We start from the raw sequence: 13,310 nt of genomic DNA on the forward strand, positions 1-13,310 counted from the left end.
ACAAGGTGGAAGTATTTAGGCGCAGAATAGACGTGCGCTTTCAGGAGCAGTCTTTGTACATACCGCGGAATACATAACTAGGCGCTCTTTACTCTTCCCCTCCCATCTTTTTACGCTAAACTCCCACTTTCCCCTGGATCCTCCCATGAATGCATATGCATGACATGACAATCGCAATCTGCCACTTTCAGCTCCCGACAGGCAGTTTGCGCTTTTACATCATTGCGGCCTGTTTGTACATACCTCGCAATGATTTTACACGCACATTGCGAAACAAATACTCCTGAAATGGGCGCAAAAGCGTTAGTACATCTGGCCCAGAGAGAGAGAGAGAGAGAGAGAGAGAGAGAGAGAGAGAGAGAAGACAAACGAGAGGAAAGACAAAGGGCTGGAGCTGGGGAACTTCAGGAGGTGAAATCAGGTGGAGAGCAGGTGGAATCACGAGGATGTTTCACTCCTAATTTGGGCAGACATGCCAGGAAGCCCACACAGACATCCGTGCTAATCTCTGTGATTTTCTGTCAGTCACTTTCTGTTTATCTTTCACCTCATTTCACACTAGCTGCCATCTCTCAGCACTGTCAAGGTCTGGACGGACACTTGACCCGACCAGACCAGACCAAACCGCCATCGCAGCTACTTGTGGGAAAGTAGTCGCATGTCTTTTGGTAACAGTTTATTTCTATCTGCTCAATTATGTTTTGTTAACGGTGATTGTTACTGCTGTTGCAATACTTGTTTAATTACTGCCCCGGTAGTCAATCTCTTATGGGTAAGAAAAATACATGAGCCATAATGATCATGTAACCCTTCAGTAATCGTTTCCTCATCTGGTGCTACAGTGTTTCTGGAAGATGCCTCACAGGGGAGTCCATAGTTTATAGCGGTTTGTGAATAGATGTAAATTGGTGTATGTATGTGTTTATAGGTGTGTGCATGTACTTGTTTGCTTGTGTGTGTGTGTGTGGGTGCACGCATATGTAGACAACTCTGAGCACAGTGTCCATGTGTATGTACATACGTGAGTGTTCATGTGTGATTGTGTGTATAGCTGAACATGTGTGTGTGTGTCAGTATGTGTGTGTGTGTGTGTGTGTGTGTGTGTGTGTGCGCGCGTGTGTATGCGTGTGTGTGTGTGTGTGTGCGCGCGTGTGTATGCGTGTGCGCGCGTGTGTGTGTGTGTGTGCGTGTACTGTATGTATGTATGTGTGTGTGTGTGTGTGTGTGTGTGTGTGTGTGTGTATGCGTGTGTGTGTGTGTGTGAGCTTCTGTATGACGTACCTAGCAAAGCCGACCCCTCTGCTGACCCCGTTGGCGTCGCGCAGTATCCGCGTGGAGATGACGTGGCCAAAGGGCTTGAGCATGTTCTCCAGCTCCTGCTCGTCCATGGACACCGGCAGGTTGGAGATGTACAGGTTGGTCGGATCCTGCTCCTGTTGCTATAGGAGACCAACAACAACAACAAAAACAAAACAAAACAAGCACACTGTCAGTGTATTCCACTATGATAGAGGGAGCCATCAACACAAGGTCCTTTTTTTTAACCCAAGAGCTTCTTTTAAACTGCCGTGTGCCGGCAATAAGCAAATTTATGGCGCGTGTCACCACAACCTTGCTCCTCGCCTCAACTCCTCCCCATCACCCCTCCGCCCCCTCTGTCCCAACACATTCTTTTCCCCCTGCTCCACCATCCAAAGGGATTGTGGGGGAATGATTGTGTGGATTTACGGTCACAGTTCCATAAGTTTGGAGAACTCCTTCCTCTTGTATAATTTTAATTATCCCCAGCTGTTTTTTGGCAGCGTGCCCTGAAAATGATTCCATATTCCAGATAAAGAGCCTGCGGGGTAAAGGAGGTGGTGTGTGTGTGTGTGAGAGTGTGTGTGTGTGTGAGAGAGAGATAGAGTGAGATAGACAGAGAGAGAATGTGCATGTGAATGTTATGAAGGTGTCCCTGTGTGAATAAGTGTATGCACGTGTGAATATATGTGACAGCAAAAGTGGTTGTGTGTGTGTGTGTGTGTGTGTGTGTGTGTGTGTGTGTGTGTGTGTGTGTGTGTGTGTGTGTGTGTGTGTGTGTGTAAATGAATATATAAAACTGCTGGTGAAAGTCGTGTGATTTTTTAAGTCGTAATTCTTTCTGACTCTCCTGTCAGCCAGTCACACACACACACACACACACACACACACACACACACACACACACACACACACACACACACACACACACGAGTGCAGAGCCTGCACCATTACAGCACCAGCCACCATGCACACATCTCTTAGTCCTCTCTCACAAGACACCTTCGCTTTGACATGCAGGCTCAACTGATCATACAGTACCTGAATGTCTCCACACTGTCCCCTCCACTCAAGAAGGCTAACTAGCACATTCTCATTTGCTTGCATAGATTCCCAGGCTCTTGCCAGACTGCTGGCTGGCTAGATAGCAATCTGTAACAATCTAATGTTTATGAGGATCAAGCCAGACACTACTGGTCACACCGAAGCCCTCCCTTCCAAGCCCTGGATAATTAACATTAGAAAGTGGCAGGTGCAAGTGTAAACAGTGTTGCGGTCTGCTAATGGGCAGCACAAGCAATGCTAAACTACAGTGGGGAATAGGGGAGAGGAGGACCTGATTGAAAGCCGTGTCAGGAGAGTATGAGGCTAGTTCTGTGGGGCTCCAGTGGTGTCACAATGCAAATGAAAGCCATTAGTCAAGTGGGACGTGAAACAGAGAGAGGCCCTTATGACTCTCCCTCCCTCTCCTTAGCTCTTTCAAGTGACAGATGCTGCCAATTACGTTATTTATAACCGAATGAACTGCGCTTCTGTAAAAATACGCTCTGTTTGAAGACACTTGGAAGGTCTGCAGACAAAGGAAAATCTTTTTAAAAAAGAGTGAAGATATAAAGTTAAAGAATAAAGTAGAAGAATAAAGATATTTTTGGGTCATTAACTTCATCATAAATAAGCATGAATAAGTAAAACATTATTGAATTGGTTATGTTGTTGGATCTATTTCTGACACATAATTGAGGCATTTCATATATATATATATTGTTCACTAATAGAACACAGCAGCTCAGATGAAGGGGCAATCTCTCCAGCAGTGTGACAGAGAGAAGGAGACTAGTTCTGAAGTGCTTTGAGAGATGCCGCAAACGAATGAATAACATAAAAGAGGAGGTAATCACAGATGAAGGGATAGTGGATGGATGGAGAGAGAGAGAGATGAGGGATGAGTAGGACACGGGCACATCAGTGCACACTTCCAAAAGCCCCACCGGCTGCCCCTATGCCCCGCAGGAGGCAATTACAGACACATTCAGTGGTGTGATTAAAAGCGAATCAGCCGCGCTTCTTTCATGACATGTTAAATGTCATGCTGCGTCTCTTGCCTACCCCTGATGGCATATGTACTTGTCCACTCTCTCTCTCTCTTTCTCCCTCTCTTTCTCTAGGGAAATACATAAAAGCCTCATCACTGCCCGGAAAGGAACCAAAAATCAGAAAAGACATAATCCAATTACGTGCAAACAGAGGGAAAAGACAGGCGAGTGGCGTGCATAGACTCCTCAACGGAACACCACACCCATCCTCCAATTAACCTGATTCCTTCCACACCATGCCTGCGTGAGTCACAGGGACAGACTGGCAGGCGTTTGGGTGTTTGGAACGGCCCAGTGCTGGGTGGCATGGCAGCGGGCGGCAGCGTCTGTATATGCCAGTGTGTATGTTTTTATTAGAGTGCTCTGTAGGCCTGAAGGGCAGGGACTCTAAACAGCGCATGGAGCGGAGAGGGCTGATGTCATGCCTACCCTTCCTGCGGGGATGACGACTTCAGACTCCGGCGTGGAAAAGAACACCCTCGTTTCCTGCGTTTACTGCACTCGCAGCAGTCAGCGCTGACTGCAAATTGGCCGACGAGGGCTAGTTAACCATCTGTGTGTGTGTATATATGTGTGTGTGTGTGTGTGTGTGTGTGTGTGTGTGTGTGTGTGTGTGTGTTCTTTGTCCAAATGAGTGTGTGTGTGTGTGCAAGAAAGAGAAAGAGAGAGAGTCTATCTGTGTGTGTGTGTGTGAGACAGAGACTGAGACAGAGACAGGGTAAGAGTGAAAGGAAATAAACACAACCAATAGTTTTTTTCCAATATGCAATCAGTGTGTGTGTGTATGTGCGTGCGTGCGTGCATGTGTGTGTGTATGTGTGTATGTGTGTAAGTGTCAGGGTGGGTGTGAGGGCAAATGTGTCATGAATGACTTTGTGTGCACATCTCACTGACTAAGACAAGCATATGTATGCTGCTGCTTGTGTGCATGTGCATATAGTCATCTAAAACAAGCTTTGGCATGTCTGTGTGTTCAATCTGTGTGTGTGTGTGCGCGTGTGCGTGTGTGTGTGTGTGTGTGTGTGTGTGTGTGTGTGTGTAACGAGTGTCGTGCAGCAGCTGTCGCGTGTGCCACACCGCTGGGTCCCCTGTATCAATCACACAAATCAGGCTGGGCGTTCACCTGAGGAAAGCTGCCTTCATGTCAACATCCACACGCAAATGGGGAAGAGCTGGGGCCTCCATACCTCCTTCCTCCAACCCCCTGCGGCTGCTACTCGCTCCCTCACTACAAACGCAACGCAAGCACACAGAGAGAGGGATCCAGACTCTCACTCTCAGCCCACCCACTCCCCAGCGCCGCACAGTACAAAGCACTGAGACACTCAGGTTTACTGAGGCAGAGCAAGCAAACGGAGGGAAATATAGACTAGATCATTAGCCTGCTTATTGTTCACACAGTTTCAATAAATAAACACAACACGGCCTATTTAGAGCCAATACAAAATGCCTAGTGCAATCAGGATAAGCCTCAGTGTTGGGTGTTGAGGCCAGCTCATATGGCTGGGACTGGAGGCTGTTTTCAGGGGGATCTATAAACCAAATACAATTATTTGTCTACACCAAAGATTTAACAATGGGTCAGGTCTAGTTCTGATCTGGCTCCACACTCTTAAAATGAATGTGTTGAAAACAACACAACTTGTATTGTTTTTTTTAACACATCTCTGTGTCCAGATAGGGACAACACATTTGTTTTAAGAGTGCAAATACATTTGTTTGTCAGCTGAGCACTTTGTATGCAGCTATGCAGCTGAACGGAGCTGACCGGATCTCATTTAGTTGTTGTTTGTCATCTCCAAACACAGAAGATTGATATCGTAACTCCCCCTATTTCCACCGGTCCCGTATTTCCACCGTCTTGCGTGTATGTGTCACTTAATATCCATTTCTATACAAACCAAGACAGCGGACTCCTATAGAAACGCAACCACGCACAACATAGGTGTATCTAAATTAGCTATGTACCAAAAATGACATTTTACCGTGACTCGAGGAGCTGTAAACAGTGTTGTAAGGCTGCGTGTACACAACCGCTTGGAGCTCCAGTGGAATTTTAATTTCACGACGAGAATTCTCGGTCTAACCGTCCATGTGCCGTTGAAACGGTGTAAATAGGCGACCCATCAGGCCAGCACTATAACTCCGAGCGTGGTAAACAAAATCGGATATTTCAGGCAGTAAATGCTCCCGTTAAGAACCAAACCAGATTTTGTTCAAATCTACACAACTATGGCTACTGAAAAATGTAAGGTTCATTTAGTAAATGTTATTTTGAAGTGTTAAAAAACATCGTTGTTTTAGAATTTCTGAACAAAAGTGGTGATAATTGGGGGTGTTACGATACAGAAAATGGTCCTCTGTTGTTGAACTGTCACACAGTCATAAAAGGTTGTTAATAGCTTACAACTAGGTAATGAGCATGTTATAAATACTTAATAAGCATTTAAAAAATCATGCCCAGCTGCACTCATTTCCAATAGGCAATTTTCTTCACGTCGGGCTGCTATCCAAGACACATACTCATAAACATGAAAGAAAAAATAGTTTGTGTATGTGTGAGCGTGTGAGATATTGTGCGACCACTAATACAATATGCAGCCCGGCCCACATTACCAAATCTGTATGCAGTCAAGTAGATATTTGAAGCAACATGAACGCTAAATGTATTTGCCTGAAGAAACAAATACTCATAAGATCAGTAAATGTGTTGTTGGACGTTGTTGCTTTCCCACAGCGGGCGCTGTCATGAATACCAGCCCGTGGGGGCGCCGGGGCGTCTGCGTCAGTTGAGCTGCCCCTCTCACGGCTACCTCCCACGGGCCCACAGTCCATTCATCCTGACTGCAACACGGCAATCACTAACAACACAGGCACCCGGCCTGCCAAACACATCAGCCAACTGAGACTGTGTATGTGAGTATGTGTGTATGTGTGTGTGTGTACTAGAGCTGGACTGTAGCCCGAAGCAGGCATGCATAGGTAAGGAGTGTGTGTGTGTGTGTGTGTGAGAAAGAAAGCAAGAAAGGAGGGGGGAAACAATATATGCAGTACCTCATCCAGCATGAGCCAACACTCAAACACTATGTTTACCACACACACACACACACACACACACACACTCCACAAATTGATGGCAATCCTTTGTGAATGACCTGAGTCTTCTGCTGCGTTAACATTCCATTGCTCATGGGAGCGTCGGCAGCAGACGTAGATCCTGTTGCTACCTCTATTGATTCTGACCTCGCCGACACCAGGGCTCTTAATTAAAGATGCTGTGAACAGCTGTTGCAATACTTGCTTAATTACCGCTCCGGTAGTCAATCTCTTATGAGTATAAAAAATACATGAGGCATAATGATCATTTAAACCTTCAAGTAATAGTTTCCTCGCCCAGCATTATTCTGCTAGATGCTCCACCAGGGAGTCAATAGTTTGTAGTGGTGGGGGAAAATTGTGCGTGTTTGTGTGTGTGTGTGTGTGTGTGTGTGTGGGGGGGGGGGGTTGTATATTGTGTTATTGTGTCTTTAAGCCTGCTTATGTTTAAGTTATATAAATACCTTTCCGAGTGTAGTGGTTTTTATGCAGTCGATGCTATGCACGTATCTCTCTCCCTCTCCCTCCTCTCTCTCTCTCTGTTAGTGTGTGTGTGTGTGTGTGTGTGTGTGTGTGTGTGTGTGTGTGTGTGTGTGCGTGCATGGTGAGAGATCTGTCCACTCCTGGCCAGTAACCTCCTCTCCTCCTGCCTGTTTGTCCTCCTCCAATCTGAGGCCTCCCCTCTCCTCCTCTCCTCCCCTCTCCTCCTCTCCTCTGCTCTCCTGCTGGGCGCAGGGCTAAATAGTCACCATAAAGATTAACAGCCTGTGACCCACTGAAGCATATGCTGCTTGCAGACATGCATTGAAAAGCCTTCCTGTCAGGCCCAAGCATTAATCTATACCTCCCCTCCTCTCTCTCTCTCTCTCCCATCAATCCATCCATTCCTCCCTCCAACTCTCATTGTCTCTTGTTACGTTCTCCTCTTTGCACCTACAGCACTCCTGCCCCTCCTCGTTGGATGGTGGGGATATGGAAGTAGGGTGTGTACATATTAGTGATTCGGAATCTGAACTGAACACTATACTCACTGCATGATATTCACTGATAAGAGATTGTGCTGGTGAACTTGGTCATGCTAATGACAGTCATCATGTGATGACAGCGATGATTATGATTCGTTGGAGGAGACAGAGCCTGATTGCTGGGCTGGGTGATTCGAGGCCAGTGCGTCAGCGAGAGTGAGAGAGAGAAAAAGAGAGAGAGAGAGAAAGAGAGAGGGAGAGGGAGAGAGAGAGAGAGAGAGAGCGAGGTCATCAGTGTTGAGACGTCAGACGTGTGTCACTTCCCACCTCTGCATCCATCCATCAAGGCCAGTCTCGCGCCCGCGTTTACAGGATGGCAAATGAATCTATGATGCATTACTGCGCTAAGGAGACCCAACGTGCCAGGATTTGGACGTGTGTGTGTGTGTGTGTGTACGTGTACATGTGGACATGAGCGTATGTGTGGGTATGCGTGTGCGTGTGTGTGTGTGTGTTGAGTAGTTTTCCTGCACATTACTGTGTGTGTGTGTGTGTGTGTGTGTGTGTGTTTGGAATGATATGGTGTATAGCTGAGGAAAAGGGGCTGAAATGTGTGGGTGGAAACTTCTGATGGAGAGAAATCATTTGTGTTTGTGTGTGCGTTTGTGCGAACATTTATGTGTGTCTTTGAGTGTTTTCGTGTGTGGGTGAACCTGTGTAGGTGTGTGTGTGTGAGTGTGTGTGAGGGAGTGCATGTGTGTGATGCAGACCCGAGCGATCCATCACAGAGAAGCAGCGGACCATCTAGAGCTAGGCTGTCTGTCAGGAGCGCAGCAGTGAATTATGGGTAGCAGCATACACAGCCTGCCAGTGGAGCTGGAATCAATCACTGGGGAGGAGCTCGACAACAAGCACAAAAACAACCGTAAACCACAACACAACCAGAGAGCAAAGAAACACGAACAAACAGCAACAACCACAACAACACTGAGCACTGAGCACTTAACACTGAGCACTGGACACTGAGTACTGAGCCTTCAAATTAGCATTAATTGTTCAGACTATTTCCTTTCAAAACCCATTAGAAGTAAAAAGCACCACACTATAAATGATTTGATGGGGGTCATGGCAGAAAGAGGGCATGGATAGGCTTGTACCAAGTCCTTTGAAGTTGTATAACTGGCAATCTGTGCAAGTGTGTGTGTGTGTGTGTGTGTGTGTGTGTGTGTGTGTGTGTGTGTGTGTGTGCTTGTGTGAAAAATGGTGGCCTGTGCTTTTTTGGGCTGGTTGGAGGGTTAGAGATTGCGTGCATGCATGCAAGTGAGAGGGAGCCTGTGAGGCTGTGTTTTGAATGTCTGCATGTGTTAGTGTGTGTGTGTGTGTGTGTGTGTGTGTGTGTGTGTGTGTGTGTGTTCGTGCCCTCATGATGACCCTCCACCACTACACTGGATTGGAGGATTGGCACTAAAAAAAGAAAAAGAAAAACAAAATGTGAGGCCCTGAATGTTTCCCACCAAATGGAGATCTCACATCAATAGCAGCGTGCCAGGGGCTCTCCGAGCGACTGAGCCGGGGAGAGAGAGGAGGGGAGGGGAGAGGAGGAGAAATCACACTGACAGCTTGGGTGTGGGACCGGGACTTAGACACAGCCGCCGCCGTAGCCATGTCTGTCGCCACTGCTACCGCGTTGCCAACAGGAGAGCTGGTTGAGAGCTGGCAGAGCGTCGGCAGGGGAGCTCTTTCACACACACACACACACACACACACACACACACACACACACACACACACACACACACACACACAAACAAACACCCACGGACGTGCTTCAGCCTGATATAAGGTGAAGGGGAGGAGGAGGAGGAGGAGGAAGAGGACGGTGGCAGCAGTAGCAGCTGAGGCTACTACAAACCGTTGCTGTGATAGAGCGATTTTATCCAGAAACCGACGGCTTGCCTCCACTTTATACGCTTTTGTTTTTCTGAAGAGATAGTCAGAGCCTAATCAGATGGTTTTCATGTGCTTAAACGTGGACATGAATCATGCGACTCGTCCAAAGACTAGGTCAAAGAAAACAGACATGGGTAAAATGCCTCATATTTACTGTGCGTGTGTGAGTGTGTGTGTGTGCGCATGTGTGCTTGTGTGCATGTGTGTCTGCCATGCTAACTGAAAGACTACAGAAACAAAATATTTTACAGTAGACAGAATGGTGCAATGATGTATAGTGTTGGTTCTACATTATAAGGGACACCTGATTTCTTTTGTATAGCTACAGTATCATTACTTTCAGGGAAAATGATACTATGGCAGAGGGGCAGCTCGGCTTCTTCTGGAATTCAAGTTGCTTATCGTCAGCAGAGAGTATCCCCAAGATGCGCCCAGTCATTCAACACCGCTGTCTGAACTAAACTGAGGAGGCAGAGAAAATCAGAGGAATTGTGAGTAGAGAGCTGGAGAGCTGGTCTCAGTGGAATGGAGAGAGAGAAGGTGTGTGTGTGTGTGTGTGTGTGTGTGTGTGTGTGTGTGTGTGTGTGTGTGTGTGTGTGTGTGTGTGTGTGTGTGTGTCTCAGAGGAGCTCATCAGCATCACGCTGGAGGACAGACAGAACACAGGCTGAATTGACCACAGGACAGAGAGGACCGAGGCACGTGATGATGACACAGTGAATCTACAGAGAGCCTAATCTACACAGATAGCCTAATCTCCACCAAAAAAACCCTCTCTAAAACCGTGAGAGGATTTCTGGTGGCATTATGTGGTAAAACTGTTGTCAGTTTCCAGAGAGATCAGCTTTGAATCCTCTGTGAAGAACCTTCCATTGTGACAAGCTCAGAGAGCCATACAGTACCTTACAGGCTTCCCTGTCTATACACACACTCTGTATGCTGCGTACAGCCTCAGGTACCTTAAAGGATTCCTTCTCTACACAGGCTCTGTGTACAGCACACAACCTAATGTGGACGCTCGAATTCTGACGGCGCACCGAAGCGCACTGCAGACAGACCTGACTATAATGGGGATTTCCTCCTAGACGCCAGAGAGCTGATCCCTCGCGCAACAACAAGCCTGAGGGCGTGTGGGTTGGTATTCCTGAGTGTCAGCTGGGCCGTGATGGTGGGTGGGCCAGCGAGGGGGGTCCTGTCCTGCTGTGTGCTGTTCAGTTGTGTGTTCTTGTCTGGTGTGTTGTGTTGTGTTGTGTTGTGTTGTGTCGTGTTGTGTCGTGTTGTGTTGTGTTGTTCTGGTGCGGTGGATGTAGGCGGCGGTTGGCACAGAAACAAGTTCACAAGCACATAGACACATGGAGAAAAAGCTAACCTCAGGGATATACCCTTAGGATATACAAACTCAAACATACACACACACACACACACACACACAAGCAGAATGCAAAAAACTTAAGCACATGAGGTCATGACCACACATAACATACACCTGCATGTACTCTTAAAAATACACACGCCTCATAGACATTCACACACACACACACACACACACACACACACTGTACTGTAGCTTCCCACTGCTCCCCCGTGATATGTGTGTGCTGTCTGTGCCCCCCCCCCCCATCTCCATTCCATAATCAGGCGTAATGGGAGTCAGCTGTGGCTAGGTGGCAGGGTAATTGGCCAGGAATGCAGAGGCTCCGGCCGGGTGGCACGGCTCCTCCATGTGCGCGCACACACACACACACACACACACACACACACACACACACACAGCAGTCTGAGGGGGCCTCCCACCCACACCAGGGAGGGGAGGAGAGGGGATGACCGGCGAGAGTGGTTGTCGGCCTGTGTGCGTGTGTGTGTGTGTGTGTGTGTGTGTGTGTGTGTGTGTGTGTGTGTGTGTGTGTGTGTGTGTGTGAGGGGGCATTCTCAGGGGGCTGTCACTGGATGTACAGACTGCAGTCTCAGCCCTACTGTCTTATTATGACAAGGGAAAAAAATAACCACCCAAAAAAAAGAAGAAATGTCAAGTTAGACAAGGAGCACTGAGCGCTCGCTCGCTCTCTCTCTCTCTCTTTCTTTCTTTCTTTCTTTCTCTCTCTCTCTCTCTCTCTCTCCAAATAACAACAAGTCTGGAATCTCTATTTGGAGACAAGTTAAACAGCGTGAAATGGTGCAATCTCAATTTGAGAGACACTTTACTGCTGACAGCCGACCACTTGAAAAAAAACAGGCAGCAAGTAAAAAAATAAAAATAAAAAACAAGCAATTGTGTGTAATAATAGCAATAAGACACCATCTGAGGAAGTGGGAAAATAGACTGGGGTTGTGACAGACAGGCGAGTCGAGCAGCTACAGTGGGGTGCGATCTGAACTGCTTTATTGTCTGCCGTCCCTGCCTCTAAGAGTGGGTCACCTCCACGCTGGACATGGGGGTCACCTGGCCGCGTCCAGGGTAAGAGATTGAGGAGATTAGGTCACCGTCAGCCTCCAGTAGCTGCCTCTCAGTCGTTGATGGACGAGGGGGGGGGGGGGTTGTGGGGGCGGGGGGAGGTACGGTAAGCCATAAGGAGAGAGGCCACACGTCTCTATCTCTCTCTCTCTTTCTCTCTCTCTCTCTCTATCTCTCTCTTTCTCTCTCATGGCCTGCTGTGGTTAATGGATTGCAGTGTTATATGAACAGCTGATATGATCTGTAATGCTCAAGGCAAACACAAGACGGAAACGCCTCCTCCTGCTGAGAGGCATCAGTCAGTGGGGCGTATCCATCTGAAATACAGTACACACAGTTCAAACACACACCTACACCTACACACACACACACATACACACACACACACACATTGTAGATGGAGCTGCACAGACGTGCCCACTTATACTGTATACACAGTAAGTAACAAATAAAAACACACACACACACACAATGCACAAAAAGCATTGCTACTATAAATACTGCATATGCATAGGCTTTAATCATTCTGTATGAACCTATTACACACACACTGTATGGAATACATGATCAGCAATGCAGTTACACCGTAGTGCTTCTTCCAGAGAAAAATATGACTACTGATATGTTTTACTACCGGTATATGTTCAATATCTTTTTGATGTGATGATGTTATGATCTAGCTTTCTGTAATGTTTAACGTTAATGGATGGATGGCAAAACATTGCTGGTCAGGCTGTCATTTATGTTGCTGTTCTGTGCAAACATCCAGATATTGTGATGAATGTGTGCATTAATCATATATTAAATAATGGCCAATGGCAAAGCAGATAATCATTTAATTTCATTTACTGTTATTGCAATTAATTATTATGCACTTATACTTATACTTCAATTCAATTCAAATCATTATGAGATGCGCACTGTCAATAATTACTGCCCTGGAGACAAAGCTAACAAAGCAACCCAGGTTGATTTCCCGAAACTGCATTGTATTTTTCAAGTCCGAGTTGTATTGTAAGTGACTTTTTTTCTTCCTTCTTCTTCCTACAGGGAAAACTCCCACCGTGAGCACCGGCGAAGCATGACACGAAAATAACTCAAATAAATAAATAAACAAATGAGCGAGCGAGTGGAACAGGAGGCAGGGGCGACGGATGTGACACCAGACAAGTGCCTCCTCTGCACGTCAGGATAAGCGCAGTGAGTGCAGGAGTCTGCGCCGGCGACACAAAGGCGTGAGAGCAATTTGTAGATACTGTAGAGTACTGCTGCAGCGGGGGAGGGGGGTGGATACATCCCTTTCACATTTACATGTCACAGAGCTGTACGCAGTAACCTACAGTCTCTCGATGCTACACGCCCTTCATCACTCTTTGCATTTGCGATTTCATTTCCTTTGTATGAAGTATGCAGAGATACAGAAATATAGAAGCTGGTTCCTGGAACAGAGAACTGT

The 13,310-nt window shown here is 47.0% G+C and overlaps 1 protein-coding gene across 3 annotated transcripts in view; it reads right to left on the reverse strand.

Annotated features, from left to right (window-relative positions):
• rbms3 (RNA binding motif, single stranded interacting protein) overlaps window positions 1-13,310 on the reverse strand; it is a 171,177-nt gene that overhangs the window by 59,523 nt on the left and 98,344 nt on the right. For all 3 annotated transcript variants that reach the window (XM_042106872.1, XM_042106871.1, XM_042106873.1), the window contains exon 5: window positions 1,282-1,439. In XM_042106872.1, coding sequence (XP_041962806.1) covers window positions 1,282-1,439 — 158 coding nt within the window. The remainder of the gene's footprint in view (window positions 1-1,281; window positions 1,440-13,310) is intronic.

This window comes from Alosa sapidissima, chromosome 10 (genome assembly GCF_018492685.1).
Source record: "Alosa sapidissima isolate fAloSap1 chromosome 10, fAloSap1.pri, whole genome shotgun sequence".
NCBI classification, from domain to species: Eukaryota; Metazoa; Chordata; class Actinopteri; order Clupeiformes; family Clupeidae; genus Alosa; species Alosa sapidissima.